At 35.4% G+C, this 22,660-nt stretch overlaps 1 protein-coding gene across 1 annotated transcript in view; it reads right to left on the bottom strand.

Moving 5' to 3' along the window:
* The window catches only part of LOC125676757 (atrial natriuretic peptide receptor 1-like), a 33,646-nt gene extending 24,151 nt beyond the window's left edge, over positions 1–9,495 (bottom strand). Inside the window, exons 1-5 of the mRNA XM_056158996.1 lie at positions 9,198–9,495; positions 6,019–6,179; positions 3,221–3,358; positions 2,417–2,552; positions 1,230–1,321 (exon numbers count right to left, since the gene is read on the bottom strand). Coding sequence (XP_056014971.1) covers positions 1,230–1,321; positions 2,417–2,552; positions 3,221–3,358; positions 6,019–6,179; positions 9,198–9,495 — 825 coding nt within the window. The remainder of the gene's footprint in view (positions 1–1,229; positions 1,322–2,416; positions 2,553–3,220; positions 3,359–6,018; positions 6,180–9,197) is intronic.
* Between the last annotated feature and the right edge of the window lie 13,165 nt (positions 9,496–22,660).

The raw sequence follows: 22,660 nt of genomic DNA, 5'->3' as shown, positions 1-22,660 counted from the left end.
GTTGTATTGTTGTTGCAATACGTGTAGATATTTTTTTCCAGGCTTACTATTGTCGTTTTGAACCAGTGAGCCACTGAGGGAAGACAAAATGAAAGGCGGATATAACGAAGAGTTATCGATCTCACAACTCCTAAAACTGTGAAGATAACGAACAGTGATGAATCTTATAACTCCTATAAGTGTGAAGATAGCGAATAGCGATCAATCTCATAATTCTTACAAGCAAGCTAAAATAGAGAGTTGGGCAAACACAGACCCCTGGACACAACAGATGTGGAATCAGATGCCTAGTTTGGCAATGCAACCTATCAGTGGGTCAAACGCTGTCTGACGTGTTTCATACAGACTATTAGGGAGGTCGTGGCACACTGATTTTGACTGCAGATAACTCCGTTTACCTCGTTAAGATACACGGTTCACGGGTGCTGGGATTTTTGAGATTGATCACTGCTCGTTATCTTCGCCTTTCATTGGTCACTGTTCGTTGCCTTCGCACTTCATACGTGTGAAATATATTACACATACTATTAAGCCAGATGATTTTTATTCTAAATGCAATAAATAATTAACGAACCATTTTGGAATGTTTCCATGTTTAGAAGAATCACTTTGGACATTTCGGAAATACTTGCTAAAAGTATCTTTATAGATAATCAGAATTTTTCTTAAATTAATCTCTCTTAGCATCATTCTACGTATGTTCAGAAGAACGTAAGTTCTATTTTAGTACGCCATTTGTCTTATGTTATACATGTATTACGAGTTCATAAAAATCAAGTTTTTGATGAAAAGAAGGTGTTTTTCATGAACTTATGTGACTATTCCACAATTTGGGGCAGTGGAGAAATGTCAGGTCCACAAAACAAATTACAGTTAGGGATGTGGAAAATGCCTATTTTTCGAAATAGTTGACTAGTTGTGCAGCTTGTAGATTTAACTACAGTTAGATCATTATAGATATATGCGATATGTTTATCTTTACAGTACTAAACAAGAAAAATGATACATAGATAGCATAATTCAATGAGATGTCGACTAGAACATCCTTCTTTCGTGACCACAGTCAAATTCTAAGTAAAATATTAATCACCGTTCGTTGTCTTCGTCTTTTCCGTAATCAAAATGACCAATCTTATAACTCCTATAAAAATGCTAAATAGAGATGTTAAATAACTTGAAGTTTCAATAAATCCTAATATATATTATTAGAATATATAAAGACTACCTACAACAAATTCGCCACTTGTGGGATTCAGGTCCAGAATCATCATATCTACGAGTAGATCACCTTTGGCATCAATGAACAACTTTCCGGTGACCACTGAAATAATTGAAAAAAAGATTATCTGTATAAACTTAAATGAATTCTAAAATAGTCAAAATGAAAGCTGAAGATAACGAATAGTGATCAATCTCCTAACTTTTATAAGCAATAAAAAATGGAGAGTTGGGCGGACATGGAACCGTGGCTATACCAAAGATGTGATCAGGTGCCTCGGAAGACTAAATAACCCCTTTCAGCCAATCACATCCGCGTTGAGACCTATGTCAAAACCAGCTATGATAAAATTTGCTTTTGTTATTCACTAAACGAATGACGAATATGTATCGCGAAGATTGTATTCATATGTGTTATAGGTCCCATTCGTAAACTTGCGTTAAATATCCGCCAGGCTTCACCTGCGATTTGAATATAGGAAACTTTATGTCTTTGTCAAATATACATCATCTTGATTGAATGTAACATGTTATTAATAGAAATGAAAATTTAAGTATTACCATAACAAAGCTTAGATTATAGAAGTACTTACCGAATTACTTAGTGTAGATCGCAATTGGTTAAACTGACACTTGATTGAAATTGTATGATTGATTGTATCTTGCTTAACGTCTCGCTCGAGAATTTTTCACTCATATGGAGACGTCACCAAGACCGGTGAAGGGCTTCAAATTTAGGCCTATGTTCCACGCTTACGGCCATTGAGCAGTTAGGGTTCTTTAGCGTACCACACCTGCTGTGACACGGGCCATCCGTTTCCAAGGTAATCTCCGAGGACCCGTGACATTCACACCTGATGCTGAACGTTTGGCGATGGAACTATCATTACCTGTTTTAACGACGTAAGTTTGTCGCGGCAAGTATTCGAATCCCCGACCTTCCGCATGCACGGCGAACGCTCTAACCTCTCAACCACCGCGGCGGTCACTAGATTAAACTTTAATTGATATTTTATCACGACTAGTGACAATATTAAAATTAACATAACATTGACGTATCATTCTAAATGCTAAATAATCTAACCTCTGATGCTAGTTTTATATTATTATGAAGGATTACATATTTAGAATTGTAATATGTGTATTTTCGTCAGACTACGTACATTTCAAAATTTGTCACTAAAATATTTTTTCTTACCATTAAATGTTCTGTTCCATAAACTTTTAGTGACTTCTTTGCCATCTCTGAAGTCTTTTCCATCACGAATTATGTTCTTTACAGCTTCTCCATACAATGTAAATGCGACATAAAATGCGAAAGACTGTGGATTTACCTACAAAATAAATCTTCTGTAGACATGTTTTTTCTTTTAAAAACTTGGCCATTAAATGATTTTAAAAAGGTAAATCTTGCTTGAAAAAGAAAGATTGCCACCCATTCTCAATTTTATAGGAATTTCACGATGAGAAAAAAAAAACCCTGCTTAAGACAGGTATTACAATTGGCCTTTGGTGTGTATCTACCTTTACATCATATAAGCATCAACAGATTGGGTCAAATGTTGTCTTACGTATTTTATACCGCTTCTTAAGTCATTCTTGAGACTCTGGTTTTTACTATGGATAAATCCGTATACCTGATCAAAAAATAGGGCTCAAGGTGGGTGTGACAGGTAGATAGGGGATGCTTACCTCTTTTAGGCACCTGATCCCACCTCCGGTATATTCAGGGTTCCGTGTTTGCCCTATATTTTATTTTGATTCCCTCAAATGATTTTTGAGATCGATCACTGTTCGTTATCATTGCCTTTCACGTTGTGTAATTGCACCATAGAAAGATGAATATTACGAAAAAGAACAATTATATAATTACTGCATAAGATTTTGTCTTTTTCTTGAATTTACTATTTGATTTTCACGGCTGTCCACATTTGGATATGATATAGAAACAGCAAATGCAGATATAAATAGTTACTAGTGTCTGTAGCGATAAAACACCTACATCTTCCTTCACACCGTAACTGTAGTTGTACATTTCCAGAGATCGTCTCTTCAGTTCAAATTTGAATTCCTCAAATTCTTTGGTTTCCGATTGAAAGAGACCAACGAGTAACAGCGATTGGAAGGCCTTTCGCACGATCTAGAATTCAAACACTCCGTCAGTTTTAAGGATTCTCAATGTAACATAAACAAGCTCGCTATACACGAACACAGCTATTGCGATACCTAGCAACCCACAGAAATACGCGAAAAGACATGGTGGTATTATATCGTAGTTTATTCTAATTTCCACATTCATTTCTATTAAAATTTCAACTCTATTTTTCTACCTCTATAGAATCATTCACACATAAATAGTTTCGATAGATCTATGTACATGTAAATAACCATTTGTAAAATAAACATTATTCATTTGCTCTGCATACTGTATATAAAAGCGGCAAAGCAAATGAAGGTAATATGAATTTAATATTTACATTGCCTTTGAATTACTACTGCTTTAAGGCAAAACTGGCAAGCATACTATCTACATCAACTTTAATTTGACTTAAAGGTAACTTAATATCCCGCATTGTCTTCCCTTTATGAAATTTCATGTACATTAAAGTTAGTATGTAATCAGATAAAACAGATTGTTGATGTTCTGAAGTTTTACCGTTACTTGTTATAAAGTTATTTCTACTGACTTGAGAGTAAATTTCATCATTAAATGTTTTTAATTGTTCCTGATATCACTTTCAAGTAAATTGGAAAAATTCCTATCTCTCATTCAACTCATCAAATTAAGAGTAAACAAAGATTAACTTAACATGAAATCTCATTGAACGTTTTCACTGAAAGCATATTAACAAAAGTGTTTGCTAATACACAGGAAAATATATATTCAACTATCATTAAGGACAACCTACACGTGTTTTTATAAAGACACATTCATTTTAATTGTAAATTCGCAAAGATCTTTGTCTGAAATCAAAAATCTCATTTTCCAGTATTTAAATTTAAAGACCATTGTGATGAAAACATCAAATTTAAGATGGAAAAGTTCATAAAAGTTACAATGATTTCAGACCAAACACTCGAGATAGTGAATAAGTGTAAAGTCGCATTTTTCAAAGACAATCACCATAATGAAGTTCCATCTATTCTAGAGTTATATTTATCAAATGTATTTTTTACATAGCGGATATGAAAAACCCCAATTTTGTAAATTTCAAAATCAGATTAATATCAAAATGGATCATAGTACAAATATTGTGGTAAGTATTGATACAGAAAATGTGCTTATTGTTCCTGTGCCAACAAAGATCCTATTTAAACATCCAAGATAACTAATCTACAGCCTTGGGTTTTTTTTCTGTATTTTATATGTATTTTTCCCAACTATCTATTTTGTATTGCTTGTAGGAGTTATGAGATTGATAACTGTTCGTTATCTTCCGTTCTTGATAAAGGAATCTTTTTCTTCTCGTTGTACATAATTATATGTATGTATTGGTCAAACAGTCCCTTTCTACGCTTTAAAGGAGTTGTTTACCTATGAATATCAGTGTGTCAAAAAACCCTCCTCATCTTCATTGTTTGACTATATGTTATGTACACACTTGGAGTTAAGCAAATTTGTAAACATTTTCTTTTTCCCTTCCGTCCACGTTTTCTATAGGCTACATTTTGGTTTCTCCAATTATTAGTTTAAAACTTATATTTATGCAGGAAATAAAAACTGCTATATGTGGAACAGGCAAGGATTGGTTATGTCCCGTCGATAATTTTGCACTCATATTGAGAGGTCACCGGGTGCAAGTGAAGTACCACAAATTTAGACCTATGCACAATGCTTACGGTAGTAGTATTAATGGTTATTTAATCTGCCAACACCTGCCGCGACATAGGACCTCCACTCGTAAGGTGATATCCGAAAGACCCTTATTTCTCACTTCAAAATGGCTAGTGTTGGCAATAGAGTACTAGTTACCGAATGGAAACAATAGACGTCCGTGCGGGTGTTACTGTCTTATGATATCAAACAATCTACATATTGAACAAAATATAAATAATACTTTTAAAGTATATAATTCGAAATTAGAAATACACAGTATATTGAGATCTGAAAGTGCTCGGTGGTCAAAGCATTAAAACTCCGTTCATTTATAGCTGTCACGAGATGATGTGCAGTGGCTTCAAAACAGAATATTCGGCAAAATATCGCTAGTAATCATATCTATAGATTTTAAATTCCATTTAATACGGCTGTCAACGCTACAGATATGCCAGTTTATTTCAAAAATCCGTTCAAAATGCGAGTTAAGGTCGGCTTGCCACGTGTGTTAGATAATGTCGGTGTTCCACGTGTGCGAGATGGTGATCATACCATGACGAGGGTATAAGGTCAAACGGTTTCATTGATTTTAAATCATATCGGAAATACCTGTGGGATTCACTTTTAACGCTGGATGATTGGTGAACGAAAGATTACTATCTCTATGAAATGTTTTAGATTTATCCTGGCGCTGTTGTTATACTCTGTAAAACCCCCACCCCGCCCCCCATCCCTACCGTTGTTGATAACTAAACCCGCGCTTCCGGTTATACACACTGACTAAACCCGCGCTTCCGGTTATACACACGGGTAAACTGTAAATAGAGCGTCATAGCCACTTGGCTAAAGCGACTAATTAAATCAATAACGGATATATTTCTAATATATTCATATCACAACACTTTGATCTACCATTCTTAATTCTAGCTTTCAGATAAACCTTTGTACTAATTTGAATCATAAACATAAGTGTATTTTACAACCTCGTCATTTTCATCTCCCATTTTCCAGTTTATTTCGCCGTTGATGAATCCATTCATCGCAAAGAAATACAGGAACACATACTCTCCATTTGTCATACCAATGGAGTGCGCTGTCAGCATCAACTCTCTGAGGGCAATATTGTTACACACAATGACAAATACTGAAGAAAAGAAATAGTTTATTGAAAGGACAACATGTGAAGCATCCCTGTGTCTTTCAACCTCATTTTGTTTACACCATTATCGTCAAATTTACATGTAGCACCAGTTTCAGATATTTGATAGTTAAGACTACATATGTACATGGTGTTAAATAGTTATGAAATTACAAGTCAAAATGATTTGGTTTTGGATCTTTCTTCTTCGTCGAAAAAATTGCAAGAGGAATACAGTATATAACCTGGGATAGATCTATTATAAGGCTTGGGATTAATCCATTGTATATCTCAGCACAAATTCGATAGGAATCCATTACTTACCTCGAGACGATGCACTTCCTTTGAGCAATGTCTTGGCATATCCTTGAACAGATTCAGATGAAAATTGAAGCATCGTAGATGATAGACCGACTCCAAGAAAATTCGCATGTATATTTTCTGCAATAGCTTTGTTTAGAATATATATAAGTCTTAAAAACCGAGTTCCTTCCCCCTCATACAAGACAGAAATGTCAGTCCAATTGAAATGGGAGAAAACATTCTTATAAAATTCAGCAATTTCATTAAAACTATAGGAGAGCCTCGTCAGGGTATTGTAGATCTGCTTGTCATCTAAGGATTTTTCAGCTCCGCTTAGTCCAAACATGGGGATATTCCATGCAGCCGCCATTCTTCCGATCGTTTCTGTTGGTGTGCTGCAAGCTAAAATCAACAATAATATTCATTAGTGTTATCAATCCATGATTTATAGTATCCACAGTCTCATTTAAAGTCTTCATTTCGCAAATTCTAAGGTCGTTATAACGATCTAGTTTGCTATTACAACCTACCATTGGGTCAAATGCTGTCTGATGTGTTTCATACCGATTGTTAGGCCGTTCGTGGCAGAGTGATTTTGACTACGGATAACTCTGTTTAGGCCCAACAGTATGTTTGAAACACCTCAGACAGCATTTGACCCAATGACACAAACTTAATCAAGCATTTTGGAGCACATTAATTGATGGAACCGTATCTTACTGAGGTGGGGGATAAAACGTCTAAGCTCAAATCTTCATATATTTTCGAGAGAGAAAATTACTTGTGTAAAAGATATCTGACGGTAGAGTGAGACGCCACCAGGTGATGAAATGACACTGAAGTATCCATGTAAATATTATTTCGTTTCAAATGAATTCAGTTGAAATCATTGGTTTTAAAGCTATTGATTACGAAATTCGTATGTCGTTTAATTCCTTCTTGCTTTGAAACATGTGGAGATATATATTTAACCTATGTCTTGCAAATAGGACGTAATGGAACTTTCTTTTGAAATTGTCGAATTCTTTTGTAAGCGCTAACATCATAAATAACTGATGTTGTAACGAAGGTCGCATAAAAATTAAAATACAGAGAACTGCCGATAAAACTGGACACTAATAGAGAATATAAATTCTAAATTACACCTACGAATCTTCAAAGAAAATGAATTATTAAATTGTTTGATCTTAGTTTATTTGAGTTTCGCAAGACGTAGTGGGTTACAACGTCATATTTATGGGAATAAAAAAGTTTATTGACAATGAAACTCAAATTCAGGAAGCTTTATCAGCATCAACATATTCACAAATTTTGTTTTACATTTAGTTGAAATCACAGGTTCTTTTAATCCATTTACAGTGCTTACGAAGCGACGAGCTCGCTCCAATGATTACACAATTGAGTCATCAGCTGAAAAATGATGGGGACTACCCGCAATGCTTACGGAAAAATGTCGCCGTCACTGCGGTATACTTCATTGACAACCTCGTATATAAAACAAATAAATAGTTTGGAAAATACAATCAATGATTTTGAATTTCAAACAAGCTTTCCTATACCTTCGTACGTTTTGTTGTGGATATTTCTTGGTTTTAGAGAGAGAGAAAAAATCGCAGCTAATGATGATGTCACAATGCTCATTTTACACCACACGCGTTATATTTCCCGCGTTAAATGATGCTTAAAGTTAAGTTGCAAGATTTTAAGAGTCTTCGCTCCTCTCAACGGTCACACCGTAAAACATGATAGGTTAAATACTCACAATGATATAATTGTTTGTTTTTGTTTGTTTTGCTGTTTTCCACCACACTCAACACTTTTAGTTATCTTGGGGCGCCCAGTTTTATTGGTGGACGAGAGAACCCACATACAATATACTTGGGAAGGGACCACCGACCTTCCGAGAGTAAACTGGGAAACTTTCTCACTTACCGGCGCGAGCGGAATTCGAACCCGCGCCGACCAGAGGTTAGAGGCAGTGTGATTTTGAGGGTGATGCTCTAACCACTCAGCCACGGAGGCACAATGATGTTTCATACGTACACGAATTTACAAAAATAAAAGATAAAGGGAATATATTTATTTTTTGTTTTTATCATTAACTTGAGTTTGATATTGATCAAACTGATTTGTTCTTTTGTCAACAGTTTCGATACTGCCTTTTACAGAGCATTAACTATTTCTTGTGTGATCCATATTGATGTAGCAATATTCCATTATCACTTGCAGATGGTGTTTGTATCTTTTAACCGATTCCATACGCAAGAGCTTATTCTGTGTATGGTCAGTTTTTAAATCCAGACAGGCTACTGACAAAGAAGTTGATAGTGAAAGGGTTTCAAAACTTTCGTTCAAAGTCAGCATTATTTCACAAATTTTATAGTCCTTATAACGATCTAGTTTGCCAATACAACCTATGATTGAGTTAAATGCTATCTGACTTCTTCCATACAGATTGTTAGGCCGTTCGTGCCACACTAATTTTGACTACGGATAACTCCGTTTACCTGATCAAGATATGCAAAATGCTTACTCCTCCTAGGTACCTGATCTCACCTCTGGTACATCAAGGGATCAATGTTTGCACAATTCTCTAATTTGTAATGTTTATGGGAGATCTGAGATTGATCACTGTTCATTATCTCCGCCTTTCATATCATTAGATCACCGGGAACAAGCATAGACATTGAACATGTATCATTCATTCAACAGAATACATACTGGGTCCAACTATTGCCGATATGTTTCCTCTGTGATACATCTCGGCTACAACAGTTGCGAAAAGACCACTTAGGTCTGGGTCGCACTCCAAGTTAGAAATGTATCGAATGACTTCCACGTCGAATTCATCAGCACCCAGTTCTTTCAGCTTCTGAAGTCCTAATTCAATTGCTGGTCCACTGCGATGTATTCCGAATGGCAATGACTGATCACCGATGAATGCACCTATGGTTATTTTTGGTTTCTCCGAATACACCAATGCGCTCAGCATTAGGCCAATAGTAAAATAAGTTAGCATGCTTACAGCTATATTATTGTATCTAAGATGCGTACAGCAAAAGTAACACACAGTGGAAAATGTTCAAACATAGCATATACTCACATTGTAATGGAGAAAGTAGTGATCTCTTTGTCTATTCTTTATAAACCTTTCTTTATATAGTGTGATCTAAAGTATCATTAACCATCGCCGCTCAATATGTAATGAGAATATTCATTTTTTTATATCCCGCAAACATCAAAGGTTCTTTTTATTGAGACACTAGATTAACGGTAACTGACAAATAAAAAGGGATCGTACTTTTAATCTTTGGTGGTTATGCGTCCATGAAATTTATCAAGCAATCGTTTTTCATTTGATGTTAAAACTACTTTGGATATTAATCAAAAGAGATTCTTAATTAAAACATAAAGATATTAAATGATGAACACGAAAGGTCTAAAGAATCTAGGACTCGTTTAATTTCTTTAAAAAATACTTACAAATCACCAGGTCAATTTAATTTTAGATGAAATCAGAAAGGAATGAAATGAAACTAATTCAGTTTTATATCTGAATAGAGAGTAAGCAAAATGTAAATGAAAGGTGAATATAACGAACAGTGATCAATATCATAACTTCTCCAAGCAATACAAAATAGATGGTTTGGAAAACACGGACCCAGGGGCTCTGGACACACCAGAGGAGGAATCAGGTGCCTAAGAGGAGTAAGCATTCCCGTCGAACCCTATAGCCTGGCCAGGTAAACGGAGTTATTCGTAGTCAAAATCAGTGTGTCAAGAATGGCCTAACAATCGATGTGACACACGTCAGACAGCATTTGACCCAATGATAGGTTGTATTCACGAACTAGATCGTTATAACGACCATAGAATTTTCAAAATGCTGATTTCAATCGATAGTGTTCAAACCCCTGTATCATCAACTTGTTTGTCATTAATTTGCCTCCATTTAAAAACTGACTACACGCAGAACAAGCTCTTGCGTATCGAATCAGTTCAGAGATATAAACACCATATGTAGGTGATAATGGAATATTGCTACATAAATACAGGAGTATATCTGAGAGTATAATTGGTGCCGATTTTATATTTGGGTGGAAGAAATGTTAATATAACGAACATTGATCAATCTCATAACTCATATAAGCAATACAAAACAGAGCATTGGACAAATACGAATATCTGGATTTACCAGAGATGGGATCAGGTGTCTAGGAGTAGTAGGTATCTCCTTTCGACCCGCCACATTCACCGTAAGCCATTTATCATGATCAGGTAAATGGAATTGGTATCGAATGTAAAATGTAGAAATAGTGCCAAATATAAAATTTCCCCAGATAGTTGAAACATTTGACAGCTGCTTTTAACCGCTTTTTCTTGTTCAGTAAATTCCCTAAAATTGGTGGCAGAACAATAATACTAATTTATGAGTGTGCTAAATACGAAACGTTCTGTTCCACGCACTAAACAATAAAGAACCGATAAATCATGTTACGTCAAATATAAGTGAAGATAACGAACAGTGATCAATCTCATAAATCCTACAAGCAATACAAAATAGATAGTTGGGCAAACACGGACCCTTACATACACCAGAGGTGGGATCAGGTGTCTAGGAGGAGTAAGGATTCCTTGTCGACCGGTCACACCCGCCGTGAGCCGTATATCCTGATCAGGTGAACGGAGTTATCTGTAGTCAAAATCAGTGTGCCAAGAACGGCCTAACAATCGGTATAAAACACGTCAGACAGCATTTGACCCAATGATAGGTTGTATTGACGAACTAAACTTCAATCGAGATTGTTCAAACCCCTGTACCATCAACTTGTTTGTCAGTAGCTTGCCTCGATTTAAAAACTGACAATACGCAGAACAAGTTCTCGCGTATCGAATCAGTTGAAAGATATAAACACCAAATACAGGTGATAATGGAATATTGCTATATAAATATGGGAAGTTGACGATGGAGAAGCTGAAATCACCCCGTTTGTTATTCAGTTGAGTTCTCAGTTTGCCGTTAATGTATGCTTTCAATAAAATATCTAAGTATGAGGCAGAGGTTGACGACTTTGTGGTGTCTTTTATTTCGAGCGGATTTAATCGCCATTTGTAAATATTGGTTTGCTAACTGGATATACTCTGCATTGAAGTCCTGTGGTAACTGGCGAAGCCAAGAACTTCTTAACGTCTTTTGTAGGAGATTTGTTTGCCATCTGTTGAACGAAGGTTATGTAGATATTCCCCTGCTAACTAGTCTCCTCAGAAACTTTAGTCCAGAAGAACTCGCATATCTTGGATTCAAACTTCAAGCCATGCTCCCGGAGTCGCTAGAATACATATTTCAGATTGTCAACATAATCCTTGATACCCATTCGAAACACCAAGCCGTCGTCACTATACTCCAGTTAAGACTTTCCGTAAGTCATAACCAAAATATCAATTTTCACTTTGAAACATATATCGGAGATACTTCTGATAAATTTTAAAATCTTAACTTATCGAGTGTCATAGCAAGAAATCAGTACGTTGGATCAACCGCATAATGGCTTGACTCTAGGAATCACGTACTAGACACATAAAAACTGAAGTGTGTACCAAATATCCATATCTGTATATTAAATAAGAAGTGATACAAGAAGCAGATACGTAAATAAGGAATAGCTGACCAAGCTTGAAGCAACATGGTCTTTGTAAGGTCCAGGGTCCGTGTTTGTTCAACTCTGTAGTTTGTATTGCTTTTAGGACTTATGAGATTGATCACTATTCGTTATATTTACCTTTCATCGGGCATATTCAAATTTACTTAAATCATGCCCCCAGGGGTAGGGTTGGGCCACAATAGGAAATTAAAGTTTTAAATGCTTATTTATAGGTAAACTCTTTAAAAATATTTCTTGAATTACTTAGGCTAGGATTTTCCTATTTTGTCTGCACATTTCTTTCAGCAAGACTTTTGATGTGATTTAATGGTGTGTGATTATTTTTTACTTTGATCTACTTTTGAAAAAAAAAGTTGTCTATACAATATGTTTTGAACTATTTGAGGTATATCTTTTATAGTTTAAATACATGTTTCTAATACGAATGCTTTTTATTTCATAACATAAACTTTGACCGTGTGGCCTTGATTTTTGAGTGTGATCTACCTTCAAGGAAACATTACATATCAAATATATTCCGAACTGGTTTAGGTGACGCTTTCATATTTTGTATATAAATCTTTATTGCAAGACGTTTTACACAATGATGTTGATCTTTTAAGGATGGAGTTTAACCTAGTTAATAACAAACTTTGATTTATCTAATGTCTCCTGATCTAAAGTATGACTCATATTTTGTATATGTGTTTTATATGGCAAGACTTTACTATTTGGTGTAGCTGGTGACCTTGACCTTGGAGTTTGACATACTTTTAATACATCTAACCCATCCTATATCTCCTTAACTATTTAAGGAAGAGATGTCATACTTTGTTTAGATTTGTTTCTTCAGATTTGACCAACTTTTAAGAAAACATAATCCTTTAGATACCTTCAGAAGTATTCAAAGTAGGGCTATCATAGTTCATATAGATTCTTTATGACAAGATATTGTGATACAAACGTATTTGATCTTGTGACCTTGATATACTTCCTAAAAAGCCTGACCCAATCATATATCTTAAATCATTCAAGGTAAATCTTATATATTTTGTGTATAAATTCTTCATGGCAATGCCTTAATATGCTTTGATATTTGATTTTGACATTGTACATGGAGTTTGACTTACTTTTAGTAAAAATCTGACGTATTAAATATCTCTTGAACTATTTAAGATAAAGCTTTGTTAATTTTTATATAGATTTCTTATGGCGGGCTTTTTCACATTATATCATCAACTATAACCTTGTTACATTCGTTTTATCCCAATCATGTAAGTCGTTTTGATATTGATGCATCTCTGTGTTATGTGAATTCATTTCAGATTTGCTGTGATCCATTGAGGCTAAGTTGGGGTCACAATAAGACTTCAAATTTTTTCATGGGATAAGGAGTGATAAAAAGAGTCGTTTAAAAATCACAGCAAGACCACGGACACTCAAGTGTGGCCCATGGGCGTCGTCTATAAATGATAAAATCCAGTTACCCCAAGGAATCTTTAACAATAGTACTTGAAATGCGATTTATAAGGTCATCTCTCTCTCTCTCTCTCTCTCTCTCTCTCTCTCTCTCTCTCTCTCGTTTGTACGGGGGTTCAATTCAGTTGGCACAAAGGCTCAATGTTTGTATGGCTTGCATGTATGTACAAACAAGACCAAACAAAGCATTTTAATTTTAAACCACACGGAAAAAACAACAGACCATGTAATGCTTAAATTTTCACCTCACATTACAAGAAATGAAGCAAAATTTGTCGTAGATTAATATACTTCTAGCACACACGAACTGAAGTTATTAAATTAAATTATGTTTCATATCCCAAAGATTTCTAAATTTCAGGTTACATTTTAGATCTCTCTAGTGAATATATTTCTTATTTAATCTTCAATACAGGTAAATGTCAATCAATATTCCCTCTACTAATTCTGCCCAGACGACAGTCCGTGGAAGTTTATGTTCTCTCTTGTAAATCCCATAAAACTCAATTGACATAATCATTTTATAGATCAAAGCGATTGATGTAGATTAACGAGGGTATTTTATGTTTAAACAAAATAATAGTTTGGTCTTCCACATAATCAACATCTACATTAGTGAGTCATATGAAAATACCTAGTCTGTATCTTGCGAACACCGTGTTGAGATACCCGATTACGAAACAATGAAATGAAGAGTGTACATGTACTGTATAGAGTCTGAAATAATCTTAAGAGTATCTTTGCATCATCTGAATTATACATGTATGTGTTTAATCTGTGTATTTTCCCAAGATTTTTATATCAACATATCGGTTGTGAGCAATTACTTCCGATCTTCCCCACTCCCTTTTTAAAATGACAGCTTCATTTAAACGATAAAATGCAGGTTATGATGAAATGCATTCGTGCTGCGTAAGCGGGTTACATGTACGTAAATGTTTTCTGAAACGATTCCTACCTTCACCACTCGATAAAACAACAAAGAATGGAATCGCATAGTTTATACTCCTATTTTTATGTACTTTGAAAACAGATAAACTAGATTTAAGGACTCTTAAAAATATGCTATCGTTGACATATCCTTACTTTAAACGGAACAACCAATACCCCAATTGAACGTGACGACGCTCCATAATGATTACGCGAACAAATGATACCACAAACGAATAAATTTAGTTTCCAATAAACATGTGTATCCATTGTCTATGATGAAAGTAATGCCAATTTGAAAAGAGATATGACAGATAATATTCAGTGAATTTGATTATATGTTGTTGAATCTTATGGATAACCTTACATTACCGATCAGATACTTTTAGTTGAACTCTCTTCATCGTGTACGAGTATATGTTTCCTCTTGGGTTTCTGTGTACCCCTTTATAGTTCTTATGCTAAAACGAAGAATGACTACAAATAAGATAGAATGGTCCCACTGCATCCTTAGTAAAAGAAACTTTGTTAACAAATCAGCTTCTCTACGCTGTAGATTAACCATGATGAGGATGGGTTTTAATGGGGGGAAATATTATCATAAATCTGCAATATCTCTCCCATATCAATTCATTATATACACCAATGTTATATACACCAATGAGATACAAATGTCCTGTTTCCTCTATTTGATTGATCATTAACAATAAATAACTCTCAAGAATATGAAATATGTATTGTTTGGACTTTATAAAATCACTTGCACGTTTATCAAAATGTATCACTATGCATTGACCATATGTTTTCTATTAGATTCGGAATCATGAAATACTGTCATTAGCTAAAGACAAATGTTTCTAATTTTGTTTCACAAAAACCAGTCCATTGGTTTAATTATAAGAATATTGGTCGTTAAGAAACCTCCTCTCCTATTAAAACTTTCTATGTCTTTTTGAATTTCCAAATGATCGATGGTTTTGTACGATACAGTGATGGGTTTTAATGATTTGCTTGAAACAAACGTCATTTTGATTCTTCGGGGTTTGCTATATCTGCAGAAAAGTGTTGTTTAAAATGCACCCCTCCTTCATTTGTGAACATATAGGTCCCACCTCTTATTGTAACACGGATATCGCTACAGAAAGGCGTCCACAACTTCTATCATTTTTATATCTTATATTTCGGTTGAAAGTCTACATGTCCGCATCTACCTTTCCGTGCGGCGTCCATGCGATGACAATCGCCTCGATTGTGAGAATTTCGTACGGAATCACGATCTTCTTGTATTGATTGGTTTAAAGACTTTTACTTGAGAAGAAAAAAATACATATCTTGCTGTGACAGTTAGACATATCGAAGACGTATTTCTTTTAACAATTATAATTTTAATTCACATGTCGATTCCACATATCCCTGTGAAGTCCAAATAAAAGACACAACAGAGTCGTCCACTTCTGCTTCATATATAGATATCTTATTGAAAGTAGATATTAACGGCAAACTAACAACTTATGAAAAATGGGATCATTTCAGCTTCTCCATCGGCAACTTTTCATATTTATGTAGCAATATTCCAATTATCACCTGCATATGGTGTTTATATATCTCAACTGATTCGATACACAAATGCTTGTTCTGAGTATGGTCAGTAAGTATCCCCTGTCGACCGGTCAAAACAGCCGTGAGTCCTATATCTTGACTGCCTTAGAGCAGGAGTTAAGTAGGCATCAGGCTAGTATAAATAAAAGTCGAACAAGGCCAGCCGCCAGAGATTCGGAATTACCTGAAAGTAGGCGGACTACCATAGATGACCAAGGTTACATGCGGGAGGGCGCAAGACCTAAAACTGTTAGGACGACCACCCTACCTAATACGTATACTAGGCCTGACCATCTTACTGATTTAAGTAGGGCAGATGATGACGAGACAGATATATTTTCTATTACGAGCACACCATACCATGCGAATACATCCAGGCATGATTTTCCAGTGATGAATGAGACTAACATTACAAGTTGTCGCCCTGAGAATACTGCACAGAAGGACAAACCCAAGATCACCATTGTGAAACCAGATAAATTTGACGGAAGTTCGTCATGGGCCGATTTTAAGTCTCAATTTGATATATGTGCAGAATTGAATAAATGGGCTCTGTCAGAGAAGGGGATGTATTTGGCTGTTGCCTTGCGAGGTCCAGCACAGAGTGTTCTTGGAAATCTGCCAGCAGTAGACAGATCTAAGTAAGGCTCTAGAGGAGAGATTTTTGCCCTCAAACCAAACAGAATTCTGATGACTTTTTGGTTCTGCCTAGTGGTACATCGTTGAATATATAGTTGTTGGGAAAGAAAATTTAAATAAGAAGAAAGAAAAAAAGAAAGGAATTCTTTGTAAATAGCTTTGAAATTGATCGTTCTGTCGTTTATTAAACCTTTGTCTAAAATAGAAGAATTGTTTAGTTTCCAAGTTGTACATGCGGGACGCACGTCATCGGAGGCATGATTAGTGTAATGATTCCGGATATTTGAGGTACGACCATGTGGAGTTCTCAATTAGTCACTGTACATCACGTGATCTCATTTCTGTATAAATACCGATACTCCACAGTCGTCGGTGTCATTTGTTGCTAGCGTTCAGCAGAGGAAGAAAGATGAAAACAGTGTAAGTTTGTAAATTAAATAAAGTACAATTCCTCGCCTGTTCTTACAGTTAGAGAGTGAATTTGGAAGGCCATCAGAAGTCTGGCCTGCCACGAAGAGGTTGACCTCCAGTAAAGAGGCTAGCCATAGTTTGTTTTCTTTGGTGTCGTCCGCATTGGCTGAACAGACCGTCGTCCAGGCCGCTATACTCATTGTCCGTCCTGAATAAGGCATCCTACAGTGAATGTAGTGGTTGAAGGGCTACCACATATACTGTCCGTCCTGAATAAGGCGTCCTGCAGTATATGGGGTAATCCGAGGGCGACTGGGCTCTACATTTTGTTAAGTTAGCACTACCAGTTTATCGTTGTTTGCCTCTGAATGATATAGTGATTTCTCTGTTTGATGATAATTAACCTAGATAAGGTTAGGACATATTTGTATATTTTGGCAGTCCACTAAAATCATACCAATTAGTTTAAATTAGTTATTGTTGAATACCCCAAACCCTGGAATTGACCAGGTACGATCCCAGAATTTAATGTAATACGTTACATTTACTACCGTTGTATTGTACAATCATTCAACTTAAAAACCATGTATGACATGACTGCATTCATTGCCTCTTATCGCCGAAAACTGCAACAAAACATGGATTTTCTGTTTTATACCACGAAGTGCTATGTACTGATATCGCACAGAATGAAAATTGTATATTCGTTGTGTTGAAAAATAAAGTCTCATTGTTTTATTATCACAATAAATTGATACGATGTTTATTACCAAAAAATCTTGAACATATTGCTTTGTTAACAAAATAAAAATTATGAATTGAAGACGCTGTACGCTATTTTTAGTTACTCAAAAAACCCCAAAGCTGTTCGTACGTTTCGGGATTTTACATGTCATCAGAAGATATAAGCTAAGACCTCCCGAGTGGAGATTTAAAAATATTTTCGTGTCGGAATCATTTCTGATGAAGATAATAATGAAATTATGACTTACTGTAAATACAACTTCGTTAACTAGTATGAGAAATATTTCTGCCAATTGCATGTTTCATGCAGATCTATGGAAAGTCAAAGAAAATACAGATAAAAGATTATTTGGAAGTATGCAAAATAGAGCAAGGAAAGTTTTTTTTAGTGATGTGTTATTGACTTTGTGATATGTATTGATGTGGCAAGTACCTGTTGTTACATTGAAGTTTTATGAAACCCACCATAAGTACCAAGAACGCTGCAGGCACATATCAATGTTTTTCGGAGGCGACTGGCCAACCCTTAACATTAACTGTTATTTTCATGCATGCAAATGAAGATATATATTGCGAGAAAGGCCCCTCCACTATTTTTGATAGTACTATGTAGTAGTTAATGAGAAGATATTAATGCATGTAAGCTTGAAAATTATGAATTGAAGCCCTGGAGCAAAGAATGACCCCTCACAGCCTGAGGGGAAAAATTGAGACAGCATTGACGAACACTATAACACCCCCCCCCTCCCCCCCCCCCATGCACACACTAATTAAGGTTCTGAAGGTCTTTATCAAGACTATCATATTTTTATCATTGTCTGTCAGGAAATTTAAACAAGCCATGTGCAACTTACAACTTCTCCGACGAACCCCCTCCCCGCATCCCTAATATTACGGATCTGTCCCGATATGGAAAAATTCACAGGCATCTGAAGTATGGACACCCCCCCCCCCCTTTCTGATTTTTTGGGGCGGCGATTATTTCTCCAAAATGTGTGGATTCCCCGTCTATTCCATCCTAATTTCGATTTATGTAATCGTAAACTTGCTTTTTTGTAAGCCTTTAAAAATACCTTATACTGTTTATAATAAGTATATTCTATATTATACCAGTCCAGTAGAAGGCCAACCTCTAAAGCTTGTGAAAAGCGTGAAACAACTACATCAATCGAAATTGGGTTGAGAGAGACAAGGAATCCACACATTTTGGAGGCATTGCCACCGCAAAAAAGAAAATCAGAAGAGGGGGATTATAGTTATCAGGTGTCTGTGGAAAAAAATATGGGGGGATGGAGTCCCCTTTATTTTTTGTAGCATTTCCCCCCTAATGTTAATAACTAAATTATATAAAATAAGATCAATTGTGGTTAATGGTCACCATTAAAATAATCCTTTTGCCTGTTATTTTTAATTCATCTCTGATGCTCTATCTTTCTATAAATAACTCTAAAGAATTCCAAACGTAATTTTAGAAGAGCGTGATAGCTAGTCAAAATCGCCCACGTATTCTGTGCGGTGTCAGTACATAGCACTTCGTGGTATAAAACGGAAAATCCATTTTTTGTTGCAGTTTTCGGCGATAAGAGGCAATAAATGCAGTCATGTCATACATGGTTTTTAAGTTGAATGATTGTACAATACAACGGTAGTAAATACATTAGCATCGCATATTCCCTGGAGGCTCAAAAGGCCGACATTCTCAGGGGGTGCCATTCTGTGTCATTTGAAGCTAGTTACCTTGTGTTGTTATTAGTATACAGAGGTCATAAGTCATTTACAGAAACAAGTGCCTGTGTTGGATACACATACACAAACTCTATTTTTAGGATCGTATAAAAATTTATCGGAATGTTGTCTTTACTCTACGCTTAAAATAAGTCAACTTCCCCTGATTTGACAACACATCAGAAGGCATTATGATGAGAAATACCCCGGTGAAGTTTGTCGTATGGCTGGAATCAGCGTCTGAAATGCGCTTATACGCACATGGCAAGACGACGTTCAGAAGATGTCAGCTGTACAACTTTGAAATCGGAAAAATCAAGGTAAATTCTTGTAATTGAAATAATGATGTATGAATACCTGAAACCAAAGTTGTCAACAATGAAAGTAGACAACATTTACTGTGTTTTATACATTGACACAATACTTTAGAGGTAGTATATACATAGTTTGATGTTCTTTGTTTACATACTGCACACGTCACACGTAGCCGATGTGTATAGGCCTAGAATTAGGTGCACACACGCAAGACAGGCCTATATGTTAGAGAACTGATGCTCAAATGGTACCAGTTGTTTCTTATTTATATAAACATGAGTACAGGTAGGTATCAGTAAAATCCAAAGGCACCTGGAATATGGACATCACATGTACTTACATGTACTTACCCTACCCCCCCCCCCCCCCCCCACTCTTTCTTTTGATTTTTTTTCTTGCGATAATTTCTCTGAAATAAGTAGATTCCCTGTCTATCTATCCTTCTTTTGATTTATGTAATCGTTTCATGCAGTTTGTAAGCTTCTACCGGTATGATTTAATTTATTTATTGATTCACCAAGCATGTTTGGCATACAATCATGTTACACAATATGAGATATGTATAATGATGACAAACTAAATACTAACAGTTCATATACATATATGTAAAAACGTGTATATATATTTAGCATGTACATATGACGTCAAACTGTATATAAATATATATATATATATTTCTCACATTATCACCAGTGTGAGATAGACTTTACCCATGTGCGACAGCCATGTGAGATTTTTCTGTCTCACACTGCTGCGACGTCATTTGATTGTGACGTCATATATTTTCTATGATTTACGTTACACGGTGAAGATTTACGTTACACGGTGAAGCAAAAATATTTTGTATTGTTATCTTTAAATTTTAATGTATATAGCTTTCCGTTGGACAACCTTGGGTTTTTTAGTTTACACTTACAGTGTAAACCATTTTCGGGTATGCTCTTTCTGCCTATCTAATTAGTTTTTGCATAGAAGTTCAAATGAGGATTTTGATAATTTAGAATTTTCTCAAAGCTCCTAAATTTATGCACTAAACTGTAGGTAAAATGTGAGAAAAATAATCCTTCATTATTTACTCGTGTGGGATAGGGAAATTCCACCTCTGGAACAAGATTCGCTGTCTTGGACTCGGCAAAGCCTCGTCCTAGACTGCGAATCTTGTCCCCTCGGTGGAATTTCCCTATCCCACACTCGTACTAATGAAGGATTCTATTAATATAGATATATATATATATATATATATATATATATATATATATATATATAATTTAGTATTGCATGTATAACATTAGCAGCCTATAATTTATTACAAAATTTGTGCTCATCTTTTTTTTATACCCATACAAGGGCAAGGCCAATCTCTGAAGCTTACAAAAAGCGTGAAACGATTACAGTACTTAAATCGAAAGAGACATGCGATAGACAGGGAAGCAACACATTTCATATTTATCGCCACAAAAAAATATTTTCAAAGGGGGGGGGGGTATAGCATCAGGTAACTGTGGTAAAATCTTGTACAAATGCATGTGTAGCTACATTAGTTTTGATGCTCTAGATTTACAGTCACATTTAATTTTATCAAGTGACATACTAGGAAAAAAAAATAAACTTGGGATATTTTCTCTACAACCAGTCTAGCATCATATTACTGACCACAGTTTGAATAAATGGAAGACAAATAAAAGACTCTGAATACATGCTGATTGCCCACATTTTTTATGTGTATTTGAGACCCTTCTTTAATACATGAAATGTTTGCAGCATATGTATTCATAATATAAGATAATGTTATTTACAGATGTGCATGATACCAACAAGAATGTGAACTTTTCAAAGAGCATGATATTTCCAAGTTTTCCACATCTTTAGAGCAACCACCACAAATGTACTTGCTAGGTAATTTTTACAAACTTTAAGTAATCCAATCAGGCACTGGATATACATAAATATAGGTATTATTTACATCTAGTCAACATTAGTTTCTTCAAAATGATAAATTATAGAAAATTCATATGAAGCATGTTTTGATATTGCTGTATGGTATGAAACTTGAATGTTTTTATGTTATAACGCACATATAAACTTGAACACTTAGACCTACAGTATTGTGTTTTAAATATTTTTGACTGGCAACTTTCTTCTTTTTTCCATTTAGTACTCACAGCCACATTGACTCCAGTGGATAATATTTACCTCCATCAGCTGCTTACTACACTGTACATAGTGGTCAAACCAGGATATCCACTAATTGCATTCAGTGATGTGGATTGTCATCTACATTTGTGTTTATGAACCCAAAACAATAGGATATAAAACTTCATTTTTCTGAATAATTCTTACACATGACATAAAGTCACACGCGGAATTCACGAAAAATATATTTTCAACCAATCGAACACTAATCCTGGAATTATTACAGGTAGTTATATTAGGTGGGAATTGATGAATTTCATATTCTCTCTCTCTCTCTCTCTCTCTCTCTCTCTCTCTCTCTTAGGGCTCACGGCGGGTGTGACCGGTCGACAGGGGATGCTTACTCCTCCATGACATCTGATCCAACCTCTGGTGTGTCCAGTGGTCCGTGTTTACCCAACTATCTATTTTGTATTGCTTATAGGAGTTATGAGATTGATCACTGTTCCTTATCTTCACCTTTCATGAATAAAAAAATCATACATCACAATGAATGCACCATGCTCA

Source organism: Ostrea edulis, chromosome 3, assembly GCF_947568905.1.
Source record: "Ostrea edulis chromosome 3, xbOstEdul1.1, whole genome shotgun sequence".
Classification (NCBI taxonomy): domain Eukaryota; kingdom Metazoa; phylum Mollusca; class Bivalvia; order Ostreida; family Ostreidae; genus Ostrea; species Ostrea edulis.
This window is presented reverse-complemented; position numbering and strand designations above follow the sequence as displayed.